The sequence below is a fragment of the Pseudophryne corroboree genome, chromosome 4, assembly GCF_028390025.1.
Source record: "Pseudophryne corroboree isolate aPseCor3 chromosome 4, aPseCor3.hap2, whole genome shotgun sequence".
Classification (NCBI taxonomy): Eukaryota; Metazoa; Chordata; class Amphibia; order Anura; family Myobatrachidae; genus Pseudophryne; species Pseudophryne corroboree.
The window spans coordinates 945070687-945087877 of record NC_086447.1 but is presented as its reverse complement, the minus strand read 5'-3'; the positions used below and the strand labels follow the sequence as shown (position 1 = coordinate 945087877).

General features: G+C 45.1%; 1 protein-coding gene across 1 annotated transcript in view; it reads right to left on the bottom strand.

Annotated features, from left to right (window-relative positions):
* IARS2 (isoleucyl-tRNA synthetase 2, mitochondrial) overlaps positions 1–17191 on the bottom strand; it is a 349183-nt gene that overhangs the window by 127499 nt on the left and 204493 nt on the right. Inside the window, exon 14 of the mRNA XM_063919433.1 lies at positions 9709–9805. Coding sequence (XP_063775503.1) covers positions 9709–9805 — 97 coding nt within the window. The remainder of the gene's footprint in view (positions 1–9708; positions 9806–17191) is intronic.

The following is a 17191-nucleotide window of genomic DNA, read 5'->3' as shown; positions in this document are numbered from 1 at the left end:
CTGATTAGAATGATGATAGCTCTATATAAGACATGGCACAAATAGACCATATAGCTGTACTCCTGATTAGAATGATGATAGCTCTATATAAAACATGGCACATATAGACCATATAGCTGTACTCCTGATTAGAATGATGATAGCTCTATATAATACATGGCACATGTAGACCATATAGCTGTGCTCCTGATTAGAATGATGATAGCACTATATAAGACATGGCACAAATAGACCATATAGCTATACTCCTGATTAGAATGATGATAGTGCTATATAAGACATGGCACATATAGACCATATAGCTGTACTCCTGATTAGAATGATGATAGCTCTATATAAGACATGGCATATATAGACCATATAGCTGTACTCCTCCTGATTAGAATGATGATAGCTCTATATAAGACATGGCACATATAGACCAAATAGCTGTGCTCCTCCTGATTAGAATGATGATAGAACTATATAAGACATGGCACATATAGACCATATAGCTATGCTCCTCCTGATTAGAATGATGATAGCTCTATATAATACATGGCACATATAGACCATATAGCTGTACTCCTTATTAGAATGATGATAGCTCTATATAATACACGGTACATATAGACCATATAGCTGTACTCCTTATTAGAATGATGATAGTGCTATATAAGACATGGCACATATAGACCATATAGCTATACTCCTGATTAGAATGATGATAGCACTATATAATACATGGCACATATGGACCATATAGCTGTGCTCCTGATTAGAATGATGATAGCTCTATATAAAACATGGCACAAATAGACCATATAGCTGTACTCTTGATTAGAATAATGATAGCTCTATATAAGACATAGCATATATAGACCATATAGCTGTACTCCTGATTAGAATTATAATAGCACTATATAAGACATGGCACATATAGACCATACAGCTGTACTCCTGATTAGAATGATGATAGCTCTATATAAAACATGGCACAAATAGACCATATAGCTGTACTCCTGATTAGAATAATGATAGCTCTATATAAGACATGGCATATATAGACCATATAGCTGTACTCCTGATTAGAATGATGATAGCACTATATAAGACATGGCACATATAGACCATATAGCTATACTCCTGATTAGAATGATGATAGCACTATATAAGACATGGCACATATAGACCATATAGCTGTGCTCCTCCTGATTAGAATGATGACAGAAATATATAAGACATGGCACATATAGACCATATAGCTATGCTCCTCCTGATTAGAATGATGATGATGATGATAGCTCTATATAATACATGGCCCATATAGACCATATAACTGTACTCCTTATTAGAATGATGATAGCTCTATATAATACATGGTACATATAGACCATATAGCTGTACTCCTTATTAGAATGATGATAGTGCTATATAAGACATGGCACAAATAGACCATATAGCTGTACTCCTCCTGATTAGAATGATGATAGCACTATATAAGACATGGCACATATAGACCATATAGCTGTGCTCCTCCTGATTAGAATGATGATGATAGAACTATATAAAACATGGCACAAATAGACCATATAGCTGTACTCCTGATTAGAATAATGATAGCTCTATATAAGACATGGCATATATAGACCATATAGCTGTACTCCTGATTAGAATGATGATAGCACTATATAAGACATGGCAGATATAGACCATATAGCTATACTCCTGATTAGAATGATAATAGCTCTATATAAGACATGGCACATATAGACCATATAGCTGTGCTCCTGATTAGAATGATAATAGCTCTATATAAGACATGGCACAAATAGACCATATAGCTGTACTCCTGATTAGAATGATGATAGCTCTATATAAGACATGGCACATATAGACCATATAGCTGTACTCCTGATTAGAATGATGATAGCTCTATATAATACATGGCACATATAGACTATATAGCTGTACTCCTGATTAGAATGATGATAGTGCTATATAAGACATGGCACATATAGACCATATAGCTGTGCTCCTCCTGATTAGAATGATGATAGAACTATATAAGACATGGTACATATAGACCATATAGCTGTGCTCCTCCTGATTAGAATGATGATAGTGCTATATAAGACATGGCACATATAGACCATATAGCTGTACTCCTGATTAGAATGATGATAGCACTATATAAGACATGGCACATATAGACCATATAGCTGTACTCCTGATTAGAATGATGATAGCTATATATAATACATGGCACATATACACAATACAGCTGTGTTCCTCCTGATTAGAATGATGATAGCGCTATCTAAGACATGGCACATATAGACCATATAGCTGTACTCCTGATTAGAATGATGATAGAACTATATAAGACATGGCACATATAGACCATATAGCTGTGCTCCTCCTGATTAGAATGATGATAGAACTATATAAGACATGGTACATATAGACCATATAGCTGTACTCCTCCTGATTAGAATGATGATAGTGCTATATAAGACATGGCACATATAGACCATATAGCTGTACTCCTCCTGATTAGAATGATGATAGTGCTATATAAGACATGGCTCATATAGACCATATAGCTGTACTCCTGATTGGAATGATGATAGCACTATATAAGACATGGCACATATAGACCATATAGCTGTACTCCTGATTAGAATGATGATAGCTCTATATAATACATGCCACAAATAGACCATATAGCTGTACTCCTGATTAGAATGATGATAGCTATATATAATACATGGCACATATACACAATACAGCTGTGTTCCTCCTGATTAGAATGATGATAGCGCTATATAAAACATGGCACATATAGACCATATAGCTGTACTCCTGATTAGAATGATGATAGCGCTATATAAAACATGGCACATATAGACCATATAGCTGTACTCATCCTGATTAGAATGATGATAGCGCTATATAAAACATGGCACATATAGACCATATAGCTGTACTCATCCTGATTAGAATGATGATAGCGCTATATAAAACATGGCACATATAGACCATATAGCTGTACTCATCCTGATTAGAATGATGATAGTGCTATACAAGACATGGTACATATAGACCATATAGCTGTACTCCTGATTAGAATGATGATAGCACTATATAAGACATGGCACATATAGACCATATAGCTGTGCTCCTCCTGATTAAAATGATGATAGAACTATATAAGACATGGCACATATAGACCATATAGCTGTGCTCCTGATTAGAATTATGATAGCTCTATATAATACATGGCACATATAGACCATATAGCTGTACACCTCATTATGAGAATGATGATAGCTCTATATAAGACATGGTACATATAGACCATATAGCGGTGTTCCTCCTGATTAGAATGATGATAGCTCTATATAATACATGGCACATATAGACCATATAGCTGTACTCCTGATTAGAATGATGATAGCTCTATATAAGACATGGCACATATAGACCATATAGCTGTGTTCCTCCTGATTAGAATGATGATAGCTCTATATAAGACATGGCACATATAGACCATATAGCTGTACTCCTGATTAGAATGATGATAGCTCTATATAAGACATGGCACATATAGACCATATAGCTGTGCTCCTCCTGAATAGAATGATGATAGAACTATATAAGACATGGCACATAAGGACCATATAGCTGTGTTCCTCCTGATTAGAATGATGATAGCTCTATATAAGACATGGCACATATAGACCATATAGCTGTGCTCCTCCTGATCAGAATGATGATAGCTCTATATAAGACATGGCACATATAGACCATATAGCTGTGCTGATTAGAATGATGATAGCTCTATATAAGACATGGCACATATAGACAATATAGCTGTGCTCCTCCTGATTAGAATGATGATAGCTCTATATAAGACATGGCACAAATAGACCATATAGCTGTACTCCTCCTGATTAGAATGATGATAGCTCTATATAAGACATGGCACATATAGACCATATAGCTATGCTCCTGATTAGAATGATGATAGCGATATATAAGACATGGCACATATAGACCATATAGCTGTGCTCCTCCTGATTAGAATGATGATAGCGCTATATAAGACATGGCACATATAGGCCATATAGCTATACTCCTGAATAGAATGATGATAGCGCTATATAAGACATGGCACATATAGACCATATAGCTATACTCCTGATTAGAATGATGATAGCTCTATATAATACATGGCACATATAGACCATATAGCTATACTCCTGATTAGAATGATGATAGCACTATATAAGACATGGCACATATAGACCATATAGCTGTACTCCTGATTAGAATGATGATAGTGCTATATAAGACATGGCACATATAGACCATATAGCTGTGCTCCTCCTGATTAGAATGATGATAGTACTATATAAGACATGGCACATATAGACCATATAGCTGTACTCCTGATTAGAATGATGATAGAACTATATAAGACATGGCACATATAGACCATATAGCTGTACTCCTGATTAGAATGATGATAGAACTATATAAGACATGGCACATATAGACCATATAGCTGTACTCCTGATTAGAATGATGATAGCACTATATAAGACATGGCACAAATAGACCATATAGCTATGCTCCTCCTGATTAGAATGATGATAGCGCTATATAAGACATGGCACATATAGACCATATAGCTATACTCCTGAATAGAATGATGATAGCGCTATATAAGACATGGCACATATAGACCATATAGCTATACTCCTGATTAGAATGATGATAGCTCTATATAAGACATGGCACATATAGACCATATAGCTGTGCTCCTCCTGAATAGAATGATGATAGCGCTATATAAGACATAGCATATATACAGGTGAAACTCAGAAAATTAAAAAATTGTGCAAAAGTTAATTTATTTCAGTAATTCAACTTAAAAGGTGAAAGTAATATATTATATAGACTCATTACATGCAAAGTGAGATATTTCAGCCTTTATTTGTTATAATATTAATGATTGTGGTTTACAGATTAACAAAACCCCAAATCTAAAATCTCAGAAAATTATAATATTACATAAAATCAATAAAAAAAGGATTTTAAATACAGAAATGTCGCCCTCTGGAAAGTATACTCATGTATATGTACTCAGTACTTGGTTTGGGCCCCTTCTACATGAATTACTGCCTCAATGCGGCGTGGCATGGATTCTATCAGCCGGTGGCACTGCCGAGATGTTATGGAAGACCCGGATGCTTCAATAGCGGCCTTCAGCTCTTCTGCATTGTTCCATCTCATGTCTCTCATCTTTCTCTTGGCAATGCCCCATAGATTCTCTATGGGGTTCAGGTCAGGCGAGTTTGCTGGCCAATCCAGCACAGTGATCCCACGGTCACTGAACCAGGTTTTGGTACTTTTGGCAGCGTGGGCAGGTGCCAAGTCGTGCTGGAAAATGAAGTCAGCATCTCCATAAAGCTAAACAAAACACAAGCTTGTCTGCTGAAGGAAGCATGAAGTCCTCTAAAATGTCCTGGTAGACGGCTGCGTTGACTCTGGACTTAATAACGCACAGTGGACCAACACCAGCAGATAACATGGCTCCCAAATCAACACAGACTGTGGAAACTTCACACTGGACTTGCACGCATTATAGTTAATGATATAATTAGTATAACTATATAACTAGTCCTAACATAAAAATAACCAGTCCTATAATAAGACTGCATATGAGACCACAAATAGGTTGAACTTGATGGACAATTGTCTACTATGACTTTAATTACTGAAATAAATGAACTTTTACACAATATTCTGATTTTCTGAATTGGTTTGATGCGGAAGCATCAGGAGCGTGCAGTAATATGCATACTATATAACAGCCCGCGATGTGCCGACACAGGCGTGATCCTGGCCAGTCCGTCTATATTATATAGAGGCAATCTCTCTATATAATATGGAGCGGGCAGCGTAGCCGGAGGATGTCACTGCCGCCGCTCACTGCAGTGTCCAACCGGCTCCAGAAAGCGAGGTCCCGCTTGCTGGAGCCGGGTGGACGCTGCCGTGAGCGGCGGTTATGACATCCTCCGGCTACGCTGCCCACTGCTGTAGCGCTGCTCTCCCCCGTCACTGCTGTTCCCCTGTGCCCACGGCTCTCCCGTCTGCCCCCACCGTCTCCTCCGGCGCTGCTGTTCCCCTGTGCCCACGGCTCTCCCGTCTGCCCCCACCGTCTCCTCCGGCGCTGCTGTTCCCCTGTGCCCGCGGCTCTCCCGTCTCCTCCGATACTGCTCTCCCGTCTGCTCCTTGCCTCCTCCGGCGCTGCTGTCCCCCTGTGTCCGCGGCTTTCCCGTCTGCTCCTTGTCTCCTCCGGCGCTGCTGTCCCCCTGTGTCCGCGGCTCTCCCGTCTCCTCCGGCGCTGCTGTCCCCCCTGTGCCAGCGGCTCTCCCGTCTCCTCCTGGTCTCCTCCGGCGCTGCTGTCCCCGTGTCCTGCGGCTCTCACGTCTGCTCCTTGTCACCTCCAGTGCTGCTGTCCCCCTGTGCCCGCGGCTCTCCCGTCTCCTCCGGCGCTGCTGTCCCCCTGTGCCCGCGGCTCTCCCGTCAACTCCTTGTCTCCTCCGGCGCTGCTGTTCCCCTGTGCCCACGGCTCTCCTGTCTGCTCCTCGTCTCCTCCGGCGCTGCTGTCCCCCCTGTGCCCGCGGCTCTCCCGTCTCCTCCTCGTCTCCTCTGGCGCTGCTGTCCCCCCTGTGCCCGCGGCTCTCCCGTCTCCTCCTTGTCTCCTCCGGCGCTGCTGTCCCCCCTGTGCCCACGGCTCTCCCGTCTCCTCCTTGTCTCCTCCGGCGCTGCTGTCCCCGTGTCCTGCGGCTCTCCTGTCTGTTCCTTGTCACCTCCAGTGCTGCTGTCCCCCTGTGCCCGCGGCTCTCCCGTCTCCTCCTTGTCTCCTCGGGCGCTGCTGTCCCCCTGTGCCCGCGGCTCTCCCGTCTTCTCCTTGTCTCCTCCGGCGCTGCTGTCCCCCTGTGCCAGCGGCTCTCCCGTCTTCTCCTTGTCTCCTCCGGCGCTGCTGTCCCCTGTCTCCCCGCGGCTCTCCCCCACTCTCCTTCTCTAAGGTAGGGACATTTTTGAGATGAGGTAACGGGGCCAAATCCTGTCGAATTTGGCCCCGTTTCCGTCAAAAGTACGTGAATTGGCAGCTATACCGCCGATTCACGTACGTTTCGACAAGTCGAATTCCCCGACTTGTCGAATAAAAATGCTGGGGATTGAATAGGTCAAATCATGATTCGACCTTAAAAAGTCGAACACTGCTGTCTTTTCGACAGACGGCAGCTTTCAACCCTAATTGAATATACCCCTATATATCACATCTGTACACTGTGCGCTATCAGCTCAATGGAATGCAAATTGCTTCTATGTTTAGAAGGAATGCAGAAATGAGTAGAGGACACTAGGAGCAGGGGTTACTGATTACACAATCCTCTGTGTCGTGTGTGTGTGTGTGTGTGTGTGTGTGTGTGTGTGTGTGTGTGTGTGTGTGTGTGTGTGTGTGTGTGTGTGTGTGTTCTGGTGCAGGTTATCACCGGGTCACAGCTGTAATCTACGCAGTGGCTCAGCATTAATACAGAAGCAGATACGGAGGTTGTAAAGCACTAATTACTCTGTTACATATTAAACAAAGTAATGTTTGCGTGGATAGCAATCTGCCAGCAACAGACATACTTCCCAGAGTCCCTGGTGGGGAATGGATGGGAGCCCGTGAGGTTACGCTGAGGGGTGTTACTACAGGATTATATTGTGCATTAGAGGGAGGCTGCACCCGCAGAGCTGGATTATATGGAAATCTACAACCTATCAGAATCTCAATCTCAAGAAATGCAATGTGTCTGGAATCTGTTATACAGATGCGTCCTCTTTAATCCTTGCTGCAGTCATGCTAAACAGCCCTTCAAATCGCACCATGACGTGGCGGGACACTAGCGCCAAGCATCTTTTTTGCGATTTTACCACGAAAATGCATTTTAGACTCATTGTAATGCAAAAGCACGCACAAACATATTCTGCTGATTAAAATGATATATGGCATGCCTGTATTCTGTGGGTACTTGCAGTTGTATCTACATCCAAAATGCCACGTCCATGAAAACATTGTAACGTAGCATGTTGTATGCAGATAGTCACAGTCACACACAGAATATAGACGTCACATATCCCATTACTGACACTGTAGCAGAGCATGTTGTATGCAGATAGTCACAGTCACACACAGAATACAGACATGTCACATATCCCCTTACTGACACTGTAGCAGAGCATGTTGTATGCAGATAGTCACAGTCACACACAGAATATAGACATGTCACATATCCCATTACTGACACTGTAGCAGAGCATGTTGTATGCAGATAGTCACAGTCACACAGATAATACAGACATGTCACATATCCTATTACTGATACTGTAGCAGAGCATGTTGTATGCAGATACAGTCACACACAGAATATAGACATGTCACATATCCTATTACTGACACTGTAGCAGAGCATGATGTATGCAGATAGAAACAGTCACACACAGAATACAGACATGTCACATATCCCATTACTGACACTGTAGCAGAGCATGTTGTATGCAGATAGTCGCAGTCACACACAGAATATAGACATGTCACATATCCCATTACTGACACTGTAGCAGAGCATGTTGTATGCAGATAGCCGCAGTCACACACAGAATACAGACATGTCACATATCCCATTACTGACACTGTAACAGAGCATGCTGTATGCAGATAGTCACAGTCACACACAGAATATAGACGTCACATATCCCATTGCTGACACTGTAGCAGAGCATGTTGTATGCAGATAGTCGTAGTCACACACAGAATATAGACATGTCACATATCCCATTACGGACACTGTAGCAGAGCATGTTGTATGCAGATAGTCGCAGTCACACACAGAATATAGACATGTTGCATATCACATTACTGATACAGTAGCAGAGCATGTTGTATGCAGAATCAGATAGTCATACACAGAATACAGACATGTCACATATCCCATTACTGACACTGTAGCAGAGCATGTTGTATGCAGATACAGTCACACACAGAATATAGACATGTCGCATATCACATTACTAATACTGTAGCAGAGCATGTTGTCTGCAGATACAGTCACACACAGAATACAGACATGTCACATATCCCATTACTGACACTGTAGCAGAGCATGTTGTATGCAGATAGTCACAGACACACAGATTATAGACATGTCACATATTTTAAACAGCAGAAGCTGCTTGTGCATGCTATTGCATAACATTACATCTAAGGTGCATTTTTGCAGGGGAAAAACACTCAGCGCTTCAGAGTCACACAACATTCGCACATTATGTGTAACACGACTTACAGCGCACAGAGCAAAGATGTAAGAGGACACATCTGCAGGCAACACAATAGAATAGTGGCACAGTGGACAGCAATGGATACTGCTAGGGGGTCATGGGTGCATATATGGTGGTGCTGTATAAACTGTAGTAAAATAGTAATCTCCATAATATCGGCAAACAGCTTCACGTGAGGCAAAGCTCAGAGTACATTGTACATATGACACCATAGTTAAGCCTCAATCAGAAGAAGAATCCGGTTTATTACTTAAAGAAACAGTATTTCTGGGGGTTTTATATTATTTATAGGAATAGAACAGACGGTATCTTATAAAGCTCTTTTACCTTCCAAAACAGAGGCCCACGATGTTCCACTGTCAAACCAGATGTCCAGAACATCTCTCCCCGGCTCAAAGTCCAGCACATTGGAAGTGACGCCAGCCTAGCCGAAAACCGGAAACAAACCGCAGAGTCATAACACCATCACGCCACTAATACATTCATTACAGGACTCACCCACGCTTATTACCCCATGTGGCAATAGTCATAGCACTAGTGGCCCCCCGCAACTGCTCTGCCCATCCCTATGTGTACCCATACCACATGATGGGCGACTATGGCTAGTGTATATTACCAGGATGCCAGTGTTCTGCCCATCACTATGTGTACCCATACCACATGATGGGCGACTATGGCTAGTGTATATTACCAGGATGCCAGTGTTCTGCCCATCCCTATGTGTACCCATACCGCATGATGGGTGACTATGGCTAGTGTATATTACCAGGATGCCAGTGTTCTGCCCATCACTATGTGTACCCATACCACATGATGGGCGACTATGGCTAGTGTATATTACCAGGATGCCAGTGTTCTGCCCATCCCTATGTGTACCCATACCGCATGATGGGCGACTATGGCTAGTGTATATTACCAGGATGCCAGTGTTCTGCCCATCCCTATGTGTACCCATACCGCATGATGGGCGACTATGGCTAGTGTATATTACCAGGATGCCAGTGTTCTGCCCATCACTATGTGTACCCATACCACATGATGGGCGACTATGGCTAGTGTATATTACCAGGATGCCAGTGTTCTGCCCATCACTATGTGTACCCATACCACATGATGGGCGACTATGGCTAGTGTATATTACCAGGATGCCAGTGTTCTGCCCGTCCCTATGTGTACCCATACCACATGATGAGCGACTATGGCTAGTGTATATTACCAGGATGCCAGTGCTCTGCCCATCCCTATGTGTACCCATACCGCATGATGGGTGACTATGGCTAGTGTATATTACCAGGATGCCACTGCTCTGCCCATCCCTATGTGTACCCATACCACATGATGGGTGACTATGGCTAGTGTATATTACCAGGATGCCAGTGTTCTGCCCATCCCTATGTGTACCCATACCACATGATGGGCGACTATGGCCAGTGTATATTACCAGGATGCCAGTGTTCTGCCCATCCCTATGTGTACCCATACCACATGATGGATGACTATGGCTAGTGTATATTACCAGGATGCCAGTGCTCTGCCCATCCCTATGTGTACCCATACCACATGATGGGTGACTATGGCTAGTGTATATTACCAGGATGCCAGTGTTCTGCCCATCCCTATGTGTACCCATACCACATGATGGGCGACTATGGCTAGTGTATATTACCAGGATGCCAGTGTTCTGCCCATCCCTATGTGTACCCATACCACATGATGGATGACTATGGCTAGTGTATATTACCAGGATGCCAGTGCTCTGCCCATCCCTATGTGTACCCATACCACATGATGGGCAACTATGGCTAGTGTATATTACCAGGATGCCAGTGTTCTGCCCATCCCTATGTGTACCCATACCGCATGATGGGTGACTATGGCTAGTGTATATTACCAGGATGCCAGTGCTCTGCCCATCCCTATGTGTACCCATACCACATGATGGGCGACTATGGCTAGTGTATATTACCAGGATGCCACTGCTCTGCCCATCCCTATGTGTACCCATACTACATGATGGGTGACTATGGCTAGTGTATATTACCAGGATGCCAGTGCTCTGCCCATCCCTATGTGTACCCATACCACATGATGGGTGACTATGGCTAGTGTATATTACCAGGATGCCAGTGTTCTGCCCATCACTATGTGTACCCTTACCACATGATGGATGACTATGGCTAGTGTATATTACCAGGATGCCAGTGCTCTGCCCATCCCTATGTGTACCCATACCACATGATGGGTGACTATGGCTAGTGTATATTACCAGGATGCCAGTGTTCTGCCCATCCCTATGTGTACCCATACCGCATGATGGGCGACTATGGCTAGTGTATATTACCAGGATGCCAGTGTTCTGCCCATCCCTATGTGTACCCATACCGCATGATGGGTGACTATGGCTAGTGTATATTACCAGGATGCCAGTGTTCTGCCCATCACTATGTGTACCCATACCACATGATGGGCGACTATGGCTAGTGTATATTACCAGGATGCCAGTGTTCTGCCCATCCCTATGTGTACCCATACCGCATGATGGGCGACTATGGCTAGTGTATATTACCAGGATGCCAGTGTTCTGCCCATCCCTATGTGTACCCATACCGCATGATGGGCGACTATGGCTAGTGTATATTACCAGGATGCCAGTGTTCTGCCCATCACTATGTGTACCCATACCGCATGATGGGTGACTATGGCTAGTGTATATTACCAGGATGCCACTGCTCTGCCCATCCCTATGTGTACCCATACCGCATGATGGGTGACTATGGCTAGTGTATATTACCAGGATGCCAGTGTTCTGCCCATCCCTATGTGTACCCATACCACATGATGGATGACTATGGCTAGTGTATATTACCAGGATGCCAGTGTTCTGCCCATCCCTATGTGTACCCATACCACATGATGGGCGACTATGGCTAGTGTATATTACCAGGATGCCACTGCTCTGCCCATCCCTATGTGTACCCATACCACATGATGGGCGACTATGGCTAGTGTATATTACCAGGATGCCAGTGCTCTGCCCATCCCTATGTGTACCCATACCACATGATGGGTGACTATGGCTAGTGTATATTACCAGGATGCCAGTGTTCTGCCCATCCCTATGTGTACCCATACCACATGATAGGTGACTATGGCTAGTGTATATTACCAGGATGCCAGTGTTCTGCCCATCCCTATGTGTACCCATACCACATGATGGGCGACTATGGCTAGTGTATATTACCAGGATGCCAGTGCTCTGCCCATCCCTATGTGTACCCATACCACATGATGGGTGACTATGGCTAGTGTATATTACCAGGATGCCAGTGTTCTGCCCATCCCTATGTGTACCCATACCGCATGATGGGCGACTATGGCTAGTGTATATTACCAGGATGCCAGTGTTCTGCCCATCCCTATGTGTACCCATACCGCATGATGGGTGACTATGGCTAGTGTATATTACCAGGATGCCAGTGTTCTGCCCATCACTATGTGTACCCATACCACATGATGGGCGACTATGGCTAGTGTATATTACCAGGATGCCAGTGTTCTGCCCATCCCTATGTGTACCCATACCGCATGATGGGCGACTATGGCTAGTGTATATTACCAGGATACCAGTGTTCTGCCCATCACTATGTGTACCCATACCACATGATGGGTGACTATGGCTAGTGTATATTACCAGGATGCCACTGCTCTGCCCATCCCTATGTGTACCCATACCACATGATGGGTGACTATGGCTAGTGTATATTACCAGGATACCAGTGCTCTGCCCATCCCTATGTGTACCCATACCACATGATGGGCGACTATGGCTAGTGTATATTACCAGGATGCCACTGCTCTGCCTATATATTCGGGCACAGATTCTTACTCCTGATAATCCCATTACATATAATAATATGTTTGCAGCTCCTACAGTAACAGAGAATTACTCTGAAATACAATTGGAAGTTCTAGAGGTCACTTTAACCTTCAAAACAAAAAAAAGGGCATACATTTTTTTCATTACATTAAAATATCAATGACATCATCATTAATTCAACATATTAAAAATAATCATCATTAATAAATACGCACACCTATCCCTGAACTAACTGATAGCATTAATACAAACAATAAAAAAGATAAGATGGAAGGGGGAAAAAAGAGGCTAAAAACATCCCAAATGGAGGGTGCGGTTCTCAATCCCAAATTCTCACACTATTAAATCAATTCAGGAAACGTCTTCTTATTGTATATCCAATAAAACAAATGTCCATTGTATATGTTACTGCAGTGGGAACATTCCTAGATGTAATGACCTGCGGGCGTTCCTCAGGGTGTGACACTCTTTAGGTGAAACGCGTTGGGGTATGCAGGAGCCGTCTTTGGCCCAAGTAGGACCTGGTGTTCCAACATCTAATTAACAGGAGAGAGGTTTGCCACCTAGGTTTAACATCCACCTTTCCTGTTGTTTTTTTTGGTATCCGGACTCCAGGTCGACAACAAAAAGGTCGACACACCTTAGGTCGACGCCAATTGGTTGACACACCTTAGGTCGACATGGACAAAAGGTCGACATGGACAAAAGGTCGACATAAGTTTTTCACAATTTTTTTCTTTTTTTGGAACTTTTTCATACTTAACGATCCATGTGGACTACGATTGGAACGGTAATCTGTGCCGAGCGAAGCGAGCCATGCGAGGGGACGCGGTGCACTAATTGGGGTTCCCGGTTACTCTACGAAGAAAACGACACCAAAAAAACATAAAAAACTCATGTCGACCTTTTTCCATGTCGACCTTGTTCCTGTCGACCTTTTGTCCATGTCGACCTTTTGTCCATGTCGACCTAAGGTGTGTCGACCAATTGGTGTGCCGACCTTTTTGTTGTCGACCTGGAGTCCCAGACCCGTTTTTTTTGTGCCTTTGGAAGAAGGGCCCTGCATGGTACTAAGGTGGTCATTCCGAGTTGATCGCTCGCTAGCAGTTTTTAGCAGTCGTGCAAACGCTATGCCGCCTCCCACTGGGAGTGTATTTTAGCTTAGCAGAAGTGCGAACGAAAGGATCGCAGAGCGGAGGCAAACTTTTTTTGTGCAGTTTTAGAGTAGCTCAATACCTGCTCAGCACTTGCGATCACTTCAGACTGTTCAGTTCCTGTTTTGACGTCACAAACATGCCCTGCATTCGCCCAGCCACACCTGCGTTTTTCCTGGCACGCCTGCGTTTTTTCCAACACTCCCGGAAAACGGTCAGTTGACACTCAGAAACGCCCACTTCATGTCAATCACTCTGCGGCCAGCAGTGCGACTGAAAAGCTTTGCTAGGCCTTGTGTGAAACTACATCGTTCGTTGCAATTGTACGACGCGCCTGCGCATTGCGCCGCATACGCATAAGTGCCAATTTTTGCCTCATCGCTTCACAGCGAACGAATGCAGCTAGCGATCAACTCGGAATGACCCCCTAAGTCATTCCTTTCACTGTGTGGTCATGTGTATGTTTGGTTTAAATAAATGTCCCATTCTTACGCTAGGAGAAGCCTTTCTGCATGTCTCTGAGGTGTAAAACTGGAGGGAAGTTCAGACAGGCTGAATACAATACTCCCATACGTCCTGCAATTACAGTGGCCTAAAGAGGGTACGCAGGACAGGACTGATCATAGGATACGCAGGACAGGACTGATCATAGGCTACGCAGGACAGGACTGATCACAGGGTCCGCAGGACAGGACTGATCACAGGGTACACAGGACTGATCGTAGGGTACGCAGAACAGGACTGATCGTAGGGTACGCAGAACAGGACTGATCGTAGGGTACGCAGAACAGGACTGATCGTAGGGTACGCAGGACAGGACTGATCACAGGGTACGCAGGACAGGACTGATCGTAGGGTACGCAGGACAGGACTGATCACAGGGTACGCAGGACAGGACTGATCACAGGGTACGCAGGACAGGACTGATCACAGGGTACGCAGGACAGGACTGATCACAGGGTACACAGGACTGATCGTAGGGTACGCAGGACAGGACTGATCGTAGGGTACGCAGAACAGGACTGATCGTAGGGTACGCAGGACAGGACTGATCGTAGGGTACGCAGGACAGGACTGATCGTAGGGTACGCAGGACAGGACTGATCACAGGGTACGCAGGACAGGACTGATCACAGGGTACGCAGGACAGGACTGATCACAGGGTACGCAGGACAGGACTGATCACAGGGTACGCAGGACAGGACTGATCACAGGGTACGCAGGACAGGACTGATCACAGGGTACGCAGGACAGGACTGATCACAGGGTACGCAGGACAGGACTGATCACAGGGTACGCAGGACAGGACTGATCACAGGGTACGCAGGACAGGACTGATCACAGGGTACGCAGGACAGGACTGATCACAGGGTACACAGGACTGATCGTAGGGTACGCAGGACAGGACTGATCGTAGAGTACGCAGGACAGGACTGATCGTAGGGTACGCAGGACAGGACTGATCGTAGGGTACGCAGGACAGGACTGATCGTAGGGTACGCAGGACAGGACTGATCGTAGGGTACGCAGGACAGGACTGATCGTAGGGTACGCAGGACAGGACTGATCGTAGGGTACGCAGGACAGGACTGATCACAGGGTACGCAGGACAGGACTGATCGTAGGGTACGCAGGACAGATCTGATCGTAGGGTACGCAGGACAGATCTTATCATAGGGTACGCAGGACAGATCTTATCATAGGGTACGCAGGACAGATCTTATCATAGGGTACGCAGGACAGATCTTATCATAGGGTACGCAGGACAGATCTGATCGTAGGGTACGCAGGACAGATCTGATCGTAGGGTACGCAGGACAGATCTGATCGTAGGGTACGCAGGACAGATCTGATCGTAGGGTACGCAGGACAGATCTGATCGTAGGGTACGCAGGACAGATCTGATCGTAGGGTACGCAGGACAGATCTGATCGTAGGGTACGCAGGACAGATCTGATCGTAGGGTACGCAGGACAGATCTGATCGTAGGGTACGCAGGACAGATCTTATCGTAGGGTACGCAGGACAGATCTTATCATAGGGTACGCAAGACAGATCTTATCATAGGGTACGCAAGACAGATCTTATCATAGGGTACGCAGGACAGATCTTATCATAGGGTACGCAGAACAGGACTGATCATAGGGTACGCAGGACAGGATTGATCGTAGGGTACGCAGGACAGGATTGATCGCAGGGTACGCAGGACAGGATTGATCGCAGGGTACGCAGGACAGGACTGATCGTAGGGTACGCAGGACAGGACTGATCGTAGGGTACGCAGGACAGGACTGATCGTAGGGTACGCAGGACAGGACTGATCACAGGGTACGCAGGACAGGACTGATCACAGGGTACGCAGGACAGGACTGATCACAGGGTACGCAGGACAGGACTGATCATAGGATACGCAGAACAGGACTGATCATAGGGTACGCAGGACCGGACTGATCACAGGGTACGCAGGACAGGACTGATCACAGGGTACGCAGGACAGGACTGATCATAGGATACGCAGGACAGGACTGATCATAGGGTACGCAGGACCGGACTGATCGTAGGGTACGCAGGACAGGACTGATCACAGGGTACGCAGGACAGGACTGATCATAGGGTATGCAGGACAGATCTGATCATAGGGTACGCAGGACAGGACTGATCATAGGGTACGCAGGACAGGATTGATCGTAGGGTACGCAGGACAGGATTGATCGTAGGGTACGCAGGACAGGATTGATCGCAGGGTACGCAGGACAGGATTGATCGCAGGGTACGCAGG